This window comes from Bufo bufo, chromosome 1 (assembly GCF_905171765.1).
Source record: "Bufo bufo chromosome 1, aBufBuf1.1, whole genome shotgun sequence".
NCBI lineage: Eukaryota > Metazoa > Chordata > Amphibia > Anura > Bufonidae > Bufo > Bufo bufo.
This window is the reverse complement of record NC_053389.1, coordinates 811,290,352-811,308,588: the sequence shown is the minus strand read 5'-3', so window position 1 is coordinate 811,308,588 and position 18,237 is coordinate 811,290,352. Positions and strand designations below refer to the sequence as shown.

At 48.4% G+C, this 18,237-nt stretch overlaps 1 protein-coding gene and 1 long non-coding RNA gene across 3 annotated transcripts in view; one reads left to right on the top strand and one right to left on the bottom strand.

Annotated features, from left to right (window-relative positions):
- The window catches only part of DNAH2 (dynein axonemal heavy chain 2), a 110,490-nt gene extending 97,471 nt beyond the window's left edge, over positions 1-13,019 (top strand). Inside the window, exons 73-88 of the mRNA XM_040415219.1 lie at positions 241-385; positions 474-673; positions 796-922; positions 1,007-1,193; positions 1,755-1,903; positions 1,995-2,178; positions 2,414-2,604; positions 2,685-2,876; positions 3,078-3,262; positions 3,349-3,577; positions 3,652-3,803; positions 4,395-4,509; positions 5,321-5,497; positions 5,580-5,654; positions 5,733-5,883; positions 12,757-13,019. Coding sequence (XP_040271153.1) covers positions 241-385; positions 474-673; positions 796-922; positions 1,007-1,193; positions 1,755-1,903; positions 1,995-2,178; positions 2,414-2,604; positions 2,685-2,876; positions 3,078-3,262; positions 3,349-3,577; positions 3,652-3,803; positions 4,395-4,509; positions 5,321-5,497; positions 5,580-5,654; positions 5,733-5,883; positions 12,757-12,911 — 2,614 coding nt within the window. The 3' untranslated portion in view covers positions 12,912-13,019. The remainder of the gene's footprint in view (positions 1-240; positions 386-473; positions 674-795; positions 923-1,006; positions 1,194-1,754; positions 1,904-1,994; positions 2,179-2,413; positions 2,605-2,684; positions 2,877-3,077; positions 3,263-3,348; positions 3,578-3,651; positions 3,804-4,394; positions 4,510-5,320; positions 5,498-5,579; positions 5,655-5,732; positions 5,884-12,756) is intronic.
- Positions 13,020-15,636: 2,617 nt separating this feature from the next.
- Positions 15,637-16,695, bottom strand: LOC120986568. 2 transcript variants are annotated; one of them, XR_005775699.1, is made up of 3 exons: positions 16,319-16,695; positions 16,150-16,250; positions 15,637-16,078 (listed from the first exon to the last, which is right to left on the bottom strand). It is a non-coding gene; the product is annotated as an uncharacterized LOC120986568 (long non-coding RNA). The 2 variants fall into 2 exon arrangements; XR_005775700.1 differs by having other exon boundaries at positions 16,184-16,250.
- Positions 16,696-18,237: the final 1,542 nt, after the last annotated feature.

The following is an 18,237-nucleotide window of genomic DNA, read 5'->3' as shown; positions in this document are numbered from 1 at the left end:
TCCTGGGGCCCGATGATTACTCATCTCTCCAGGGTCCAGCATTGTCCTGAATTGATCATAGAGATGAGTGCAGGGTGGAGATAGAGAGGACTGTGCAACTGTAATTGGTCAGCCACACGGCGGCTATGATCGGGTAGAGAGATCCAGTCATTAAGTGTCCCGGAGCAGACATCCTCTCATCAGGGTGACCCCTGAGCGGTGCCCTCCACACCCTCTTATTCTGGGCATTGACTCTCTCAGGCTCCTAAACGAGGCAACAGGATCCCTCCTGGACGACGTGCAGCTGGTGAACACCTTACAGACCTCAAAGGTGACGGCCACTGAGGTGAGCGAGCAGCTGGAGAGCAGCGAGGAGACCGAAGAGAAGATCGATCTGGCTAGAGAGGTAAGAGACGTCTCTGTGTCCTGCTCTGCCTGTAGGGGGCGTAGTCCTGCTCTCGACAGGTCATTATGTCTTCCTCTCTCTCACCTAGGCGTACCGCCCCTGTGCCCAGCGAGCTTCTCTCCTCTTCTTCGTCTTGAATGACCTGGGACGTATTGACCCCATGTATCAGTTCTCCTTGGATTCCTATATTGACCTATTCCATCTGAGCATTGACAAGAGCAAGCGCAGCGCCAACCTGGAGGAGCGGATCACCAACCTCAACGAGTATCACACGTACGCCGTCTACAGGTAACTGAGCGCCACTACAGACTGCATTGCGGTAGATGCTGTTGTCTAAGCCCATACCATGCAGCATGTCAAGAATCAGGTCCAGGTTTCAAATATCTCAACGCCAGTTCTGCCCCCCACAGGTACACCTGCCGCGCCCTCTTTGAAAGGCACAAGCTGCTCTTCAGCTTCCAGATGTGCGCCAAGATCCTCCAAGTGGCTGGAAAGCTCAACATGGACGAATATAACTTCTTCCTGCGCGGGGGAGTGGTGAGTGACGCCTTCTGCTACCTCTGCTTTCTCAGAGTCCACAGTGTAGTAGATAAGAGCTGTGCCCCTCGTTACCCATCACAGGTCCTGGACCGAGAAGAGCAGATGGACAATCCTTGCCCAGGGTGGCTTTCTGATGCCAACTGGGATAACATTACAGAGCTGGACAAGCTGGCGAACTTCCATGGCATAATGAACTCTTTTGAGCAGTATCCACGAGACTGGCACCAGTGGTACACCAGCCCTGAGCCCGAGAGCTCCTGTCTGCCAGGTATGGAAGATGAAGGTGTACCGGCCTGCACCTTGTATATCCTGATTCTAGATTAGTTTGCAAACGACCCTATGTATTTTGCTGTCCTCGAACCGTGGATCCGCAAAATACGGATATCGGATGCATGCGTTACGCAGTTTCCACAGGCTTTCGCTATTCTTGACTGCCAAACAAACTGGAATGGGACACGTTCTATGTTTTTGCAGGACGGACATACGGATACAGACAAACAAATAATTAGGCTCACATTTTATCTGCAAAAATACGGATCGGATGCAGAAAAACAATTGGGTCGTGTGTATGGGGGTGTTTTGGATCCACTTCCGTTTTTTGCTGATCACAAGCAGACCCATTCATTCCAATGGGGCTGCAAATAATAAGGACAGTATTCGGATGGCATCCGTGCGGTCGTTCCGCAAATGGCAGAACACGTCCTATTCTTGGCCGTTTTGCAGACGGGAACAGGCATGGGAGTGAGAAAGGTGCGGAATGCACATGGACAGTGCGAGTATTTTGCGGATCCGTGTGCATGACGCTTTACACTTCACTGCATTGTCACAGGTGAATGGGAGAACGCCTGCAGCGAGGTGCAGAGGATGCTGATTGTCCGCTCCCTGCGGCAAGACCGCGTGGCCTTCTGCGTGACGGCCTTCATCATCAACAATCTGGGGTCAAAGTTTACCGAGCCCCCTGTGCTGGATATGCGGGCGGTGAGTGTCATATACTGTGCATGTAATGTTCTCCTCTCGCTGGTGAAGTGCCCACATGCTCCTCTCACACTTGCCTCCTTCTCTTCTGCAGGTGGTTGAAGACTCCCTTCCTCGCTCTCCCCTGGTCTTCGTCCTCTCCCCTGGGGTAGATCCGACCAGTGCCCTCCTTCAGCTGGCAGACCAGTGCGGGATGTCCCAGAAATTCCAGGCGCTCTCCCTAGGACAAGGCCAAGCTCCAATCGCCACCCGCATGATCAAGGAGGGAGTCAAAGATGGTAAAAGCCACCGTGATCCTTAGTACATGTCACACACGTCTTCTGTCCTCACCAATGTAAAAGTGGCAGGAGGGTGTCCTTAGTATCTGCCGCCCCAGAACTCCACAATGAAAATCTCAGATACAAGATGGCTACAAGTTTCTCCTTTTTGCCCAGAGAGGACCGGTTGATGATGTTTGTGGAATCCTGCCCCATCCAGTAGATAAAGGTCTGACTTCATCTCATTACTTTCCAGGGTACTGGGTGTTCTTAGCCAATTGTCACCTGTCGCTCTCATGGATGCCACAACTGGACAAGTTGGTGGAGCAGCTGCAGGTGGAGGACCCGCACCCCAGCTTCAGACTCTGGCTGAGCTCGAGCCCCCATCCAGACTTTCCCATCTCTATACTCCAGGCCAGCATTAAGATGACCACCGAGCCCCCCAAGGTAAGTTGTGATAGGGGTGCACAGGGAATGTCCTGAACATACAGAGCAGGATCCTTACATGTAGTGCCGTCTATCCTCAGGGGCTGCGTGCCAACATGAAGCGCCTGTACCAGCTGATCACCGAGCCTCAGTTCTCCCGCTGCAGCAAGACATCCAGCTACCGCCGCCTGCTCTTCTCTCTCTGCTTCTTTCACAGTGTCCTACTGGAGCGCAGGAAATTCCTCCAGCTCGGCTGGAACATTGTGTATGGCTTCAATGACTCTGACTTTGAGGTGAGACCATTGTCTAGCGGCTTCAGTCTGTGAGCTCGATGCCTGGAGTCGGGTTATAGTATAGAATGTGGTGTTGTAATGCAGGCAGTAGCAGTATGTGGTGTAGTAATGCAGGCAGTAGCGGTACGTGGTGTAATAATGTAAGCAGTAGCGGTATGTGGTGTAATAATGCAATCAGTATGGACCTTCGTTCTACCATAGGTATCGGAGAACCTGCTCAGTCTATATCTCGATGAATACGAGGAGACACCTTGGGAAGCCCTGAAGTATCTGATTGCAGGCGTCAATTATGGCGGTCATGTGACAGACGACTGGGACCGACGGCTTCTAGGAACCTACATTAATGATTACTTCTGTGAATCTGCTCTGAGCACCCCATTCTACAGGTAACCGAGGAGCTGAACCCCAACAGTGTGCTGTACTGTGTATATACTGTGGTGGTTTATATGTGTCCTGCATTTCATCTCTGAAGACTCTCCATCCTTGACACATACTACATCCCCCGAGATGGGCCGCTGGCATCATACAAGGAGTTCATTGGCTTGTTACCCACCGTGGATCATCCTGAGGCCTTCGGGCAGCACCCCAATGCAGATATCGCCAGTCAGATCACCGAGGCACGGACACTGTTTGACACGCTGCTCTCACTGCAACCCCAAGTCACTCAAAGCGCATCTGGAGGACAAACCCGTGAGGACAAGGTAATGTTCTCCTCAGAATCCCTGAGGAGACTCCTTCCTATGCGTCAGCCTGAGCATCCTCCTTGTCTACCCAGGTGTTGGAGTTATTGGAGGATGTTCGACAGAAGATTCCTCAAGAAATTGATTATGAGGGAACAAGGAAAATGCTGAGTGACGATCCGAATCCTCTGAACGTCGTCCTTTTACAAGAGATCCAGAGATACAACGCTCTGCTGAGCACAATCAGGTCAGTGAGGCATAAACCAGAAGAACTGTTGAAGCTGCTTCCACCAAGGAGTTAATATCCACGCGTGGTAGAGACAGACACTGACACACAGTTGGGTCAAAGACTATCTCTCTGTTTATTACAATGAGTAAAGCAGTTTATACATCTAGGGGGGGGGGGGGGCTTCGCTTTGAGGCTCATGCCTTTATTTCATTGGCTAAGAAGGAAAAAGAGATAAGAAGAAAAGAGGTAACACTTGGCGTCTGCGCATTGTGCACTTACAATGTCTTACAAACTTTGGTATGTGAACTTAATGTAAACATCTGTGTGCTAGCGCCATCTTGTAATGGCGTCTCACTTATATTAATACTGCATACTTCATATATGACACTTCAAGGAGGTGCTTTTTTATAGGCAATGAGTATACATGGGTATCATCTAACTAAGTAATTGGCTCAAGCATTTTTCCAAAGTCCATACATCATCCTTGACACATCTGTGGGAAAAGTGAGGGGCTTTTCCTAGAAATCTTTATAGATCCTGTCTGCTGCAAACCATGAGAGATTCACAATCAGATTAGGACATTTACCATATTCTTTCTATTTTTTATAGGTCTTCGCTACTAGATCTGGAACGTGGTATTCAAGGCTTGGTGGTCATGTCTACTGAGCTGGAGGAAATCTTCACCTGCATATATGACGCACGTGTACCCACACTGTGGGAGAAGGTGGGATGATGAGGAGAGACAATGTATGGGCAGGAAGAGAAGATAAGAGGACAGGATGAGGAGATGATGTAAAAGCAGGATGAGGAGATGATGTGAAAGCAGGGTGAGGAGATGAAGTGAGGACTGGATGAGGAGATGAAGTGAGGACTGGATGAGGAGATGCTATGAGGACAGGATGAGGAGATGCTATGAGGACAGGATGAGGAGATGCTATGAGGACAGGATGAGGAGATGCTATGAGGACAGGATGAGGAGATGCTATGAGGACAGGATGAGGAGGTGCTATGAGGACAGGATGAGGAGGTGCTATGAGGACAGGATGAGGAGGTGCTATGAGGACAGGATGAGGAGGTGCTATGAGGACAGGATGAGGAGGTGCTATGAGGACAGGATGAGGAGGTGCTATGAGGACAGGATGAGGAGATGCTATGAGGACAGGATAAGGAGATGCTATGAGGAGATGCTATGAGGACAGGATGAGGAGATGCTATGAGGACAGGATGAGGAGATGCTATGAGGACAGGATGAGGAGATGCTATGAGGACAGGATGAGGAGATGCTATGAGGACAGGATGAGGAGATGCTATGAGGACAGGATGAGGAGATGATGATGTGAGGGCAGGATGAGGAGATGATGATGTGAGGGCAGGATGAGAAGATGATGATGTGAGGGCAGGATGAGAAGATGATGATGTGAGGGGAGGATGAGGGGATGATGTGAGGACAGGTTGAGGAGATACTAATGTGAGGTCATAGGGTAGACTAAATGATGTATTACTTACATCATGGACTTTTTGATTTCTGATTTTAGGCTTACCCATCGCTGAAACCACTGGCATCCTGGACACGAGATCTGGCCTTACGTGTGGAGATGTTTGCTCGCTGGGCAGAGACAGCACATCCACCCGTCCTTTATTGGCTTTCAGCGTTCACATTCCCAACTGGATTTTTGACCGCCGTACTCCAGAGTGCAGCCAGACAAAACAATGTAGGACCCTGTCCGTTTATAATGATGGACAGAAGCTGTATCCTATACACAATGAGAGAACTGCGTATTGTCTCTTCTGCAGGTGTCGGTCGATTCTCTGTCCTGGGAATTCATTGTCTCCACAGTAGATGATAACAACCTGGTGTATCCTCCAAAGGTGAGTGTTCCCAGACATATGAGACATCTGGATATTGACAGGAGAGATTTGTGACACTTGTGATGCTTGGTTCCTCAGGATGGGGTATGGGTCCGTGGCTTGTACCTGGAAGGCGCCGGCTGGGATAAGAAGAACTCCTGTCTAATGGACGCGGAACCAATGCAGCTTGTGTGTCCTCTCCCAACTGTGCACTTCCGACCCACAGAGAGCAAGAAGAAGAGCAGCAAAGGTATATTATGGGCACGTGTGTACTTTTAATATATCAAATCAAACCCATCCGCTCCTAACCCAACACACCCCTCCTGTATGGCTGCAGGGAGAAAAGAAATAAAAAAAACATTAGCACAGCACACCAGCCATCAGTCCAGATACATTTTTTCACCTTTTCATATTGCATAATTTTATCCACCACCAATGACCACTCCCTGGCTGCCGGTGTCTTCTAGGCTGCCCATTTGCTGGCTATTGTTGACCAGGCTATAAACACGATTTTATATATCACTGAGGCTTAATGCTTCTTCCTCCCCTGAACCACACAGGCCATCCAAATAAATTTACTCTAAACCTTTCTCTACTGTCGCGCCACTACTTCAGTGAATTAATATCACCCCATGCTCTCAAAACTATGAACACTTTCATCTCTAAAATGTGTATGACCCTTGTTAAACCTTTCCTCCACCCGTAACCTGGAACTTTCTCCACTTCCACCCAGGGGTGGACTGGACCTTACACAGAAATTTCCTGGTGGGCTGCCTGAGCCCTCCTGCTGGCTGAGCACATAATGGGCTGATAATCTCTGTTACTTAAAGGGGTTCTCCGGGAATTAAGAAAATAGAATTGTTGAAAATACTTAAATATTTAATAAAAATACTTTATTAAATATAAAGTAATATTTAAGTATTTTCATATTTTTAATTCCTGGAGAACCCTTTTAACACTGGGAGCATCAGGTACTTATGCACCTGGCATGTGTCCTCAGGCACCCTCCTAAATTTAACCTCTTCAGGACATCCACTGTACATGCCAATTGCAGACACTCAACCTCTCAGATGCCGGGGTCAGTTGCTTTATCCTTCAGGGGTTCCAGTATGTTTCGCTTTATAAGACGCACTTTTTCCCCCTCAAACATTGGGAAAATGTCTGTGTGTCTTGCAAAGCGAATACTAGTGAGAACTTCCATAATGGAAGCACTCACCAGTATACATTAAAGGGGTTGTCCGGGTACCCAGAATTTCACCCAGGCAGCCCCACTGACAAGATCATGCTCCGATGCTGTCCTTTGCCCTGCGCTGAATCACGCAGGGCAAAGGCATTTTTTCAGGAGCTCCGGCGACAAACCAGGCTCTCCTTAGTGCTAAAGCCGGCCAATCAGAGCTGGTGACGTCACCGAATACACTGCTGGGTGGAAGCTTCCGCCCAGCAGTGTATTATTGTAGATAAAAAAGCCCCGATCCAGCTCAGGGCAAGTGAGCACATCAGAGCATGACATTCTCCAATGCTAACATCAGAGGGGCTGCCTGGGTGAAAATATGTGTATGTCCGGGTTAAGATCTGAACCCAGACAACCCCTTTAAGTGCCGGAAGCGAGGAGTGAATCGCTGCGAGCACTTCCAGTAATCACCCTCCCTGGTCTTCCTTCCTGGGGCTGGCGCTGCACTGTCCTGAACGTGTACTGCGTCAGGACACTATAACCTGACACTGCATGCAGAAGACAGGGGAGGGCGGCTTCTGCAGAGACCGCCAGACGGGGAGAGGAGCCGCGGCACAGGAGAGCTAAGGGCAATTTTTTATTTTAATGAGATCTGAGGTCTGATGGGGGGTCTGACATTGAGGTCTGATGGGGGGTCTGACATTGAGGTCTGATGGGGGGGTCTGACATTGAGGTCTGATGGGGGGTCTGACATTGAGGTCTGATGGGGGGTCTGACATTGAGGTCTGATGGGGGGTCTGACATTGAGGTCTGATGGGGGGTCTGACATTGAGGTCTGATGGGAGGTCTGACATTGAGGTCTGATTGGGGTCTGACATGGAGGGCTGATCTGAGCTCTGATGGGGGTCTGACATGGAGGGCTGATCTGAGCTCTGATGGGGTCTGACATAAAGGTCTGATGAGAGTCTGACATTGAGGGCTGACCTGAGCTATGATGGGGGTCTGGCATAAAGGGCTGATCTGAGGTCTTATGGGGGTCTGACATGGAGGTCCGATCTGAGCTCTGGTGCGGGTCTGACAGTGGGGTCCCTGGTCTTCCTTCCTGGGGCTGGTGGTGCACTGTCCTGAACGCATACTGCATCAGGACATAGTGCGCACACTATGTCCTGACACTGCATGCAGAAGACATGGAAGAGCGACTTCTGCAGAGACCGCCGGACGGAGAGAGGAGCTGCAGCGCAGGAGAGCTAAGAGCAATTATTTATTTTAATCAGATCTGAGGACTGATCTGAGGTCTGACATTGAGGGCTGATCTGAGGTCTGACATTGAGGGCTGATCTGAGGTCTGACATTGAGGGCTGATCGGAGGTCTGACATTGAGGGCTGATCGGAGGTCTGACATTGAGGGCTGATCTGAGGTCTGACATTGAGGGCTGATCTGAGGTCTGACATTGAGGGCTGATCTGAGGTCTGACATTGAGGGCTAATCTGTGGTCTGATGGGGGTCTCACATTGTGGGCTGATATACGGTCTGATCTGAGCTCTGATGGGGGTCTGACATTGAGAGCTGATCTGAGGTCTGACATTGAAAGCTGATCTGAGGTCTGACATTGAGAGCTGATCTGAGGTCTGACATTGAGGGCTGATCTGAGGTCTGACATTGAGAGCTGATCTGAGGTCTGACATTGAGAGCTGATCTGAGGTCTGACATTGAGAGCTGATCTGAGGTCTGACATTGAGAGCTGATCTGAGGTCTGACATTGAGAGCTGATCTGAGGTCTGACATTGAGAGCTGATCTGAGGTCTGACATTGAGAGCTGATCTGAGGTCTGACATTGAGAGCTGATCTGTGGTCTGACATTGAGAGCTGATCTGAGGTCTGACATTGAGAGCTGATCTGAGGTCTGACATTGAGAGCTGATCTGAGGTATGACATTGAGAGCTGATCTGAGGTCTACTGCCCCTTTCCGCCGTACGGACTCTCTTTTCGTTATTCCTGAGGGGCCTCGTAAGGGTCTGGCGGCTTCCAAGGTCTCGTGGCTCGGTGGATTTGGTCGGCTATTGCCACGGCCTATCGTTCCCGTGGCAGGGTTCCCCCAGCTGGGGTTACCGCGCACTCCACCAGGGCGATGGGGGCTTCCTGGGCTAGGCGGAATCGTGCCTCGGCATCTCAAATTTGTAAGGCGGCCACCTGGTCGTCCTTGCATGCATTTACAAAGTTTTACCAACTGCACTCTTTGGCATCGGCTGATGCTGCCCTTGGGCGCAAGGTATTGCAGGCGGTGGTTTCTGTTTGACCGCTGGGCGTTTCACCCTGAAGGTGCTGATCTTTTTCCCACGCCATGGACTGCTCTGGGACGTCCCATGGTCTGTGTCCCCCAATGGAATGTGCGAGAAAAGGAGATTTTTTGTGAAACTCACCTGTAAAATCTTTTTCTTGTCTTTTCCATTGGGGGACACAGCTCCCACCCATTCTTGCCTGTTGCAGGAGGGGTTGGTTAAGTTCTTCGGGACCTCATGGTTAACGGTCCGATGGCGGTATTCCTTTGTTCGGGTCTCTGTAGTTTTTTTGTCTCCTTCTCCTACTGCTTTTGCACGCACTGGGGTCCTCCCGGTGGAGCATGGGGGTATAGCCTGTGGAGGAGGAGCTCTCTTTTTTATTTGCATAGTATCTCCTCCTAGTAACGACCTAGGCTATACCCATGGTCTGTGTCCCCCAATGGTAAAGACGAGAAAAAGATTTTACAGGTGAGTTTCACAAAAAATCTCCTTATTCCTGCTTGAGGCTTCGGGCTATTTCAGCAATGTAACAGGTTCCCTGATCTCAGCCGGGCAACGCTGTTACCGGAGCGGAAGCGTGCAGCTTCCTCTTCCGGACTGCTCAAATGCCATGGTCACATTTGACCACGGCATCTGAAGGGGTAAATGTATGCGATCAAGGGGTAAATGTAGGGTAAATGCCCACTGCACTTGCGAGCAGGCGATATGTTTAAAGACCGGACTTCCACCGTACATGTACGACGGAAGTCCTGAAGGGGTTAATAAACCCCTGGGTTGCTTTTGCTTTGTCCATCTGTATTATGAACCGCCGACCAATCAGATTGGAGCGCACAGTATGTCTCTGAAAACCCCAGAATTAATCTGGCTGCTTCTGTTTTGTGTCACATCATCAATAAACACTAGGGACCCAGTGCCACTGGCAGCCATGCATGCCTGAGCATCATACTGCCTCCGCCGTGTTTTACAGATGATGTGGTATGCTTTGGATCATGAGCTGTACCGTGCCTTCGCCATACTTTTTTCTTTCCATCCTTCTGGTAGAGGTTGATCTTGGTTTCATCTGTCCAAAGAATGTTCTTCCAGAAGTGTGCTGGTTTTTTAAGATGTTTTTTTAGCAAAATCCAATCTAGCCTTCCTATTCTTGAGGCTGATGAGTGGCCGTGCAGTGAACCCTCTGTATTTACTTTCATGCAGTCTTCTCTTTATGGTAGATTTGGATGTTGATACGCCTATATCCTGGAGAGTGTGGTTCACTTGGTTGGCTGTTGTGAAGGGGCTTCTCTTCACCATGGTAATTATTCTGCCATCATCCACCACTGTTGTCGTCCATGGGCGTCCAGGTCTTTTTACATTGTTGAGGTCACCAGTGCTTTCTTTCTTTCTCAGGGTGTACCAAACTGTAGATTTTGCCGCTCCTATTAGTGTAGCAATTTCTCGGATGGGTTTTTTCCGTTTTCGTAGATGAAGGATGGCTTGTTTCACCGGCATGGAGAACTCCTTTGACCGCATGTTTACTTCTCAGCAAAATCTTCAAAATGCAAGCACCGCACCTCAAATCAACTCCAGGCCTTTTATGTGCTTAAAGCCTCATGCACATGGCCGTTGTGTGGCCGTTCTGTGCATTGGGGACCGCAATTTGCGACGGGGACTGAGACCCATTCAACTTATTTTTTTGCGGTGCGGAGGCATGGACAGAAACACAGTGGAAGCACCCCGTAGTGCTGTCATGGGGTTCTGTGCCTCCGGTCCGCACCGCAGCTCCGGATTGCAGACCCATTTAAGTGAATGGGTCCGCATCCGTGAGGTAGGGAGCACGCGGCTGGTGCGCGCATATTGCGGATCCGCTGTTTGCGGGCCGCAATACGGCCACGGCGCGGAAACAGCCTTGTGCATGAGGCCTAATTCAGAAGGAAATAATGAAGGAATTGCCCACATCTGCCCATAAAACAGCCTTTGAGGCAATTGTATAATTACTTTTGGTCCCTTTAAAAACAGGGTGCCACATGTAAAGGAGCTAAAACTCCTAAACCCTTCATCCAATTTTAATGTGGATACCCTCAAATGAAAGCTAAAAGTCTGGACTTGATGTCCATTATATAACTATAACTTAAATATGTTTTAGTAAACAGGTAATAAAAACTAAATTTGTGTCAGTGTCCAAATATATATGGACCCAACAGTAAGTCCCAGAAAACCCAGAAATCTCCATTGTCTTTTCTTTGGTTTGTACAAATTTCTCTTTGAACTGGAAGGTGGCCTGACACCGATCAGTGACTATAAGAGACATTCTTAAAGGGGTTGTCCGGGCTTTTACTATTGATGACCTATCCTCAGGATAGGTCATCAATATCAGATCGGAGGGGTCACAGACCGCAGCAGCGAACAGGAAGAGAGAAGGGAGACGGCACGCTGCGAGCACCGTCTCCTCGTACAGCTGATCATCGGAGGTGTCGGACCCCAGCCGATCTGATATTAATGATCTATCCTGAGGATAGGTCATCTATGGTAAAAGTTCAGAGAAACCCTTTAACTGCTGAGACGGCCATTGCATTTCCAAGACTAGATCTATTCAGGAACAGACATTATGGGGGAGATTTATGTGCCGGTCCTGATTTCTGACGAGGTGCGCGCCTTCTGCGTTATGATTAGGCGCATCCTCCTGCAGTCCATGTTCCTAAACAGAAATCTACGACTTCTCAGATATTCTTGAGATTTCTGGCTTCATTTGCTCCAGAACACTGGCGTAAATAAAGATAAAGTAGTCAGGGCTGATGGCCACGCCCCTTCCCCTTGCCACACCCCCATGTGCGCCGTTCATCAACCCATTGTATCTCCTGCATTACTTTCCATAAGGATGACATGTTTCTTTATGCCCTTACTATTTTTTTACTGTTATATTTTTTTTATCTTCGGGCAGAATCCACACTGAATAGAAAGTATCAAAAAAATCGCTCCACACATGTCCACACGTTTTTTGGTGCGGATCATCCAATCGGTTAAACCGCTTCAAAAATGTGTCAAAAAACACATAAAAAAAAAAAAAAAAAAGTGCTGAGTTTTGTAGACTGATTTTAAAGATCCAAAGTGTGAACATACCCTTAGAATACGTTCCTAACCATTTACATATTTACACCCAATGGACATGAAAGGGTTTATCCCATGAAAAATATGTCCGTTTTGAAACCAGCCCCTAGATCTGAATACTTTTGTAATTGCATGTAATTAAAAATGTTTTCCTAGCCACTGAGTTATTTAATAAAATCTCTGTATAGCGCCACCTGCTGTTTGTTGTTTTCCTTATTTCTCTGTCCACCTCACTGAGGTGGACGCACATGCTCAGTTCCATCCTTCAACTGCCTCCTGGGCTGTGATAGGGTGAGAGCTGCAGCAGAACAGACATGCCCCAATAAAGGACACTCCCCTCGAGCTGCCAGCTTGATATAAATCTAGCAGAACAATTGGAGCAATGAATGAGGAGATCTCTGGATCCATGTGAGGTCCAGGGCTGGTTGTAGATTGTCATGTACTATATGGTGTCTGATTAATTTTTTACATTAGTCATGTCATAACCTCTTTAACTAAACCTGGAGGAATCATGGATTACACATCTAGCCAGCCATCTTCTGGCTCACCACCAAACTCACCTATGTACAACCTTTCTCTCTTTCTCAGGACTGTATTCCTGCCCCTGCTATTACTACCCGGTCCGGTGTGGGTCCTCTGGTCGAGCTTCCTTTGTGATCGGAGTGGATCTTAAAACGGGGTCGTCACCACCGGAGCACTGGATCAAGAGAGGAACCGCTTTACTCATGAGTCTGGACAGTTAGAGCAGCGGGTCTTCTCGCCACCGGTTCCATTGCTCGGTCTGCAGATGGGTCCTGTATAGTCCATATATGTATTTATTCCTGTAAATGGCCTTTGCAGCACATTAAAGTTCTCCCAATGTTATGACTATTTGGTGTCTTTATTCTCCCTCACTTATTGAATAGTGCAATATTCAGAGTCCTTCCCCTGCACCTGTCTGTGGGCCTTAAAAGAACACAACTCCTATTCTATGTGGCTCTCGACGCCAGCTAATTGAAGTCCAAGCTGGACCTTTACAGCACATCAAAACAGGGCTGTCAGAACCACAGACATCAAACGCCTTCTATCTTTTTCTCAAATGCTACCACCTGTTCTTATCTGGGAAGCCCAAGATGGGTAAATATCTCCCTGGAACTTGAAGGTGGGGAGGGTCAGATGGAGCAGACCTGAGGACATGATTCATGGTGGTATCATGATAGGGTATTTCCACTGCAGGGGAGTGCATTTTTCAGCTCTGGGTGGCCAGGCATCATCTAAATAGCCTGGTGATTGTCATAGACAAGGGTGACAGGTATTTTTTAGGAAGGGGATGATGGTCAATGGGTTTCCTGTAACTGATCAACACCAGGGTCATGAATTCATCTTGTCACATTTAAATACAAGCTTTGGATTAAGTTTCTTCTCGTTAGTGTCTTGGCTTTGTGATTCCTTTAATGTGTGGTTATCTGAGGACTTCTTATCACCACAAGGAATGTCCACCAAGCCTGCCAACTGTCTACTGTGTATGGTAGTGTCCCGAGTCCTCCCTGAAGGCGGATTTTGGATTTCTTCATGCCCAGTCCTCTCTTCCCATAGAAGATAAGTTGTTGCAAATGGAGTCTTATGGTAAAGGGGGGGGGGGGGGATAGGAGGGAAGTGAAGAGATAGTTGCTCTAGGCAGTAGAGAGAGCGTAGAAGAGGTGATCTGGTAAAGCTGGCCAAAGACATGAGATATTTAACAGTAGATCATTGGTGGCTCCAGCTAAAGGAGCCCATCCACATCAAAACAATGTTGGCTGAACCCATTAGTTTTATCCCAACCCATTAGTTTTGTCCCAACTCTACCCTGACAGCAGACATTTGGGGAAAGAAGGATCAGGCATGTTGATTCATTGCTTCCTCAGTAGATAAGTCACCACCAGAGGGATGTGTCTGTGGTTTATTTCCCTCACCCCACTGAGAATGCATTTGGCTGAGCCTAGAGTGCATATGTATGGGGCAGGGGCGGACTGGCAACGTAAAGTCGCCCTGGAAAAAATTGTCGGATGTCACCAAATGTAGCTAGATCTGCCACTGGTCTGTAGATAAATATCTCATGCCTATGGTCGGCTTAGGAGAGGGGGTAGTGGGAAGAAGAGAGCAGAATGTCTGGGGAAAAGAGAGAGTGCAGGAAGAAGGGGAGAAGATGGAGAAGTGGTGGGGTACAGAGAAGTAGCTCAGCAGGAACAGTAAAGGGGGAGACCAGGGGAACAACCAGGGTCTTCCAAATCACGGTTCTGGGCCCTGATCTTACAGATGTGAGGGAAGCAGAAGAAGGTGGGGGAGGAAGGAGAAGAAAGAGTGTCAAGGTGACAGAATGGGGAGGGATAGTGGGGAGCAGAGCTTATATGGTTATTGTTATTTCTAGCATATATGAATCCAGCCCCCTCCACGTACTGTAGTATATAGTCAGGATTACACACCGGATAATTATAACAAGTCAGATGTGCTCTGGAGATCTTCCAACACGTAGGCCAGCACTATTACAATCTGCAATGTGGGAGCTAAATAGTGCATTAAAAAGGTAGAAGAGCTCACAGTCTAACTCTGAAATGGTATGGCCCAGAGCAGCATGGAAAAGGGACACCTATCTGCCATACAGAGAGTACTAATACTGGTTATAAGGAGTAGTACTAGGGTAGTGATGTGTGCAGAGGGCAGAGGACATACACAATGCAGAGCAGGGAAGAACAACAACTAGAATGACGAGGAGGAGGCTCACACCAGGAGGAGGTGATAGGCTGCAGGGGAAAAGGAGGAGAATAGAGGAGGAGGACAAGAGGTGGGGAATGACGTCAGCCACACTACGCACTTCAAATAAAGCAGCGAAATTTCCAGAGGAATCCTGCTCTCAACATCCACACTCCTACTTCTCTGTGCGTCTTCTACCCCCGGAACTGTATGTCTCCTACTTGCTTCTACCCCACACCATTGTCACCATCATCCTACCTTTCCATCTGTTCATCCATCCCCTGCTATCTCACCTTTTCAGAACTTCTGTGTTGCCCTTTTTGACATCTGTCCACTCCCCTACAAAGTACCCCATTATCTTGCTGAAGTCTTCTGAATAGTTGTCCCAATCCTAACCCCCTTCCACCCCATCACTGTCTTCTAAAACTTTTATCCATTCCTCAGGCTTCAGCAAATTTTTTCCACCATGTCATTTTTGGTGCCTACCAACTTCCTCCATCATCTGCATTTGTCACCATCTTCTCATGCTCTTCCTGGACTCTCCGCTTCTTCCACCACCCAGTTTTTCGTCTCAGATATGTATATACATATCCAAAAACAATCACACCCATCTGGAGATGCCACGCCGGACTCGGATGAAGGGCAGATACACAGGTGTGTACGCCCGGGGAAGGGTCAAGGGGGTAGGGCGGGGGGTTGTAACTTGTGGTCCACATGTTGATAACTCCTACTGATCCACCTGAAGTTTCTTATGTTGATCTTCTAGATTAATGTATGGAGTATAGTACTGTTATTGTGCCAGTGCTATGTAAGCAGTTTTCTAGGGTAATGCCATGTAGAAGGCTGCAGTGAAATGCTTCTGTGATAGGTGGGTAGTAATTAGTAAACTAAGTATTGATAATTCATAGTTTATCAGTATGGGTCGTTTCACTTTCAATAACTATATAATATGTGTCGTTTTTATGTTGTCTGGTAGGCGGCAAGACTATATAAAAAGAAACATGGAAAAGGGAGGAGTAACTGCACCTCATTGAATATTTCCACTCACAATGCTTATCCCTTACCATCTATACCCCAAAAGTATTAATTCCACTATCCACATTAACACTATCCACCCCTTACACTATCCGCAAACTTTACATTGTCCACCCCTTTCACTATCCACAACCTTTACACTATCCGCCCTTCCACCATCCACAACCTTTACACTGTCCGCCCTTCCACCAACCACAACACAACCTTTACACTGTCCACCCTTCCAGCATCCACAACTTTTACACGGTCAGCCCCTTCTACAATCCACAACCTTTACACTGTCCGCCCTTCCACCATCCACAACCTTTACACTGTCTGCCCCTTCCACTATCCACAACCTTTACATTATCCGCCCCTTCTACTATCCAACCTTTTTACACTGTCTGCCCCTTCCACTTTCCATCACCTTTACACTGTCTTCCCTTCCACTATCCACAACCTTTACACTATCCGCCCTTCCACCATCCACTACCTTTACACTATCCTCCCCTTCCACCATCCACAACCTTCACACTATCCTCCCCTTTCAAGATCCACAACCTTCACACTATCCTCCCCTTCCACTATCCACAACCTTTACACTATCCTCCCCTTCCACCATCCACAACCTTTACACTATCCTCCCCTTCCACCATCCACAACCTTTACACTGTCCGCCCTTCCAGCATCCACAACTTTTACACGGTCAGCCCCTTCTACAATCCACAACCTTTACACTGTCCGCCCTTCCACCATCCACAACCTTTACACTATCTGCCCCTTCTACTATCCAACCTTTTTACACTATCTGCTCCTTCCACTTTCCATAACCTTTACACTGTCCGTCCTTCCAAAACCTTTATACTGTCCGCCCCTTCCACCATCCACAACCTTTACACTATCCTTCCCTTCCACTATCCACAACCTTTACACTATCCTCCCCTTCCACCATCCACAACCTTTACACTATCCTCCCCTTCCACCATCCACACCGTTTACACTGTCCTCCCCTTCCACCATCCACAACCTTCACACTATCTGCCCTTCCACTATCCACAACCTTTACACTGTCCATCCTTCCAAAACCTTTATATTGTCCGCCCCTTCTACCATCCAGAACCTTTACACTGCCCGCCCCTTCCACCATTGACAACCTTTACACTGTCCGCTCCTTCTACTATAAACAGATGATGTTTAAAAGGGTTATCTGATATCTAAAATATCCCCCTTGTATGGATTATACTTACCTGCTCCCAGGCACCCACGTCGCTCCGTCATCTCTGCACAACATCAAGGGGGCTCGTCCCCTTCGCGGCCTGCTATTGGCTGCTCCCCTCGTCGCCAGATGTTCTGATCCGAGCAACGGGGAGATGCAGTGGCGGCCATACAGGGATCCGAAGCAACGCTGGTGCCGGGGAGCAGGTAAGTATAATCCATACAAGGGGGCGGGGTATTTTTATATTGCATAACCCCTTTAAACACAGTGTTGTGGGCTAAAAAAAAATTGGGGAAAAAATGGCTTGGGGGACCAGGCGTCCAAAAACTATGCATTGACAGGGTCAGAATGTCTGCCTAATGAGCCTAAAAAAAAAAAAATCTCCCTTTTAATTGGGAGCAGCAGCAGTCCAGTTGGCAGTGGCACCAGCAGCCTCACAGAATTTTATGGTGGGCAGGTTGCAGCAGTGGCAAGATGGCGGCAGAAGCAGATATACATAACGTGATGGTAGGGCGGACAGCAAGATGCGTCAGCTGCTCTTTTTCCACTGTGGTCCCCTACTACATTGGTGTCAACGTTTGTTCTAAGATAAATATGAGAGGGATGACATTGATCATGCCGCAGTTGTCGTCTTGGATGAGCTGCCACTGCCAGACCTCGAAGCAACACATGGTTCCTGCCGCTGAGGCTGTCTGGTGCATGACGAAATCGTTCACGGTTTTCCACTGCTTGTACAGACGCTCAAGCATGGGCAATGTTGAATTCCAGCAGCACATCATGCATTAAGCGGTGTAGTGGCAGGCCGCTCAGTCGCTGCAGGTCCAGGAGAGCTTTCCTCACCAGGTAAGAGTGGCTGAAATGCTCGGAAAGTCTCCTGGACTTTGCCAGCACCTTACACAAGCCAGTGTACTTATTTAGAAAGTGCTGCACCACTAGGTTGATGATGTGCGCCATGCAGGGAGCAAGAGTTATTTTGCCCAGGTTCAGAGCTGCCAGGATGTTGCGCTCATTGTCGCTGACCACCTTGCCCAGTTAGAGTTGGTGGGATAACAGCCACCGGGATGTTTGCTGCTTGATGTACTTGAGGAGCTTCTTGCCGGTGTAGCTACTCGCTCCCAGGCCGATCAGCT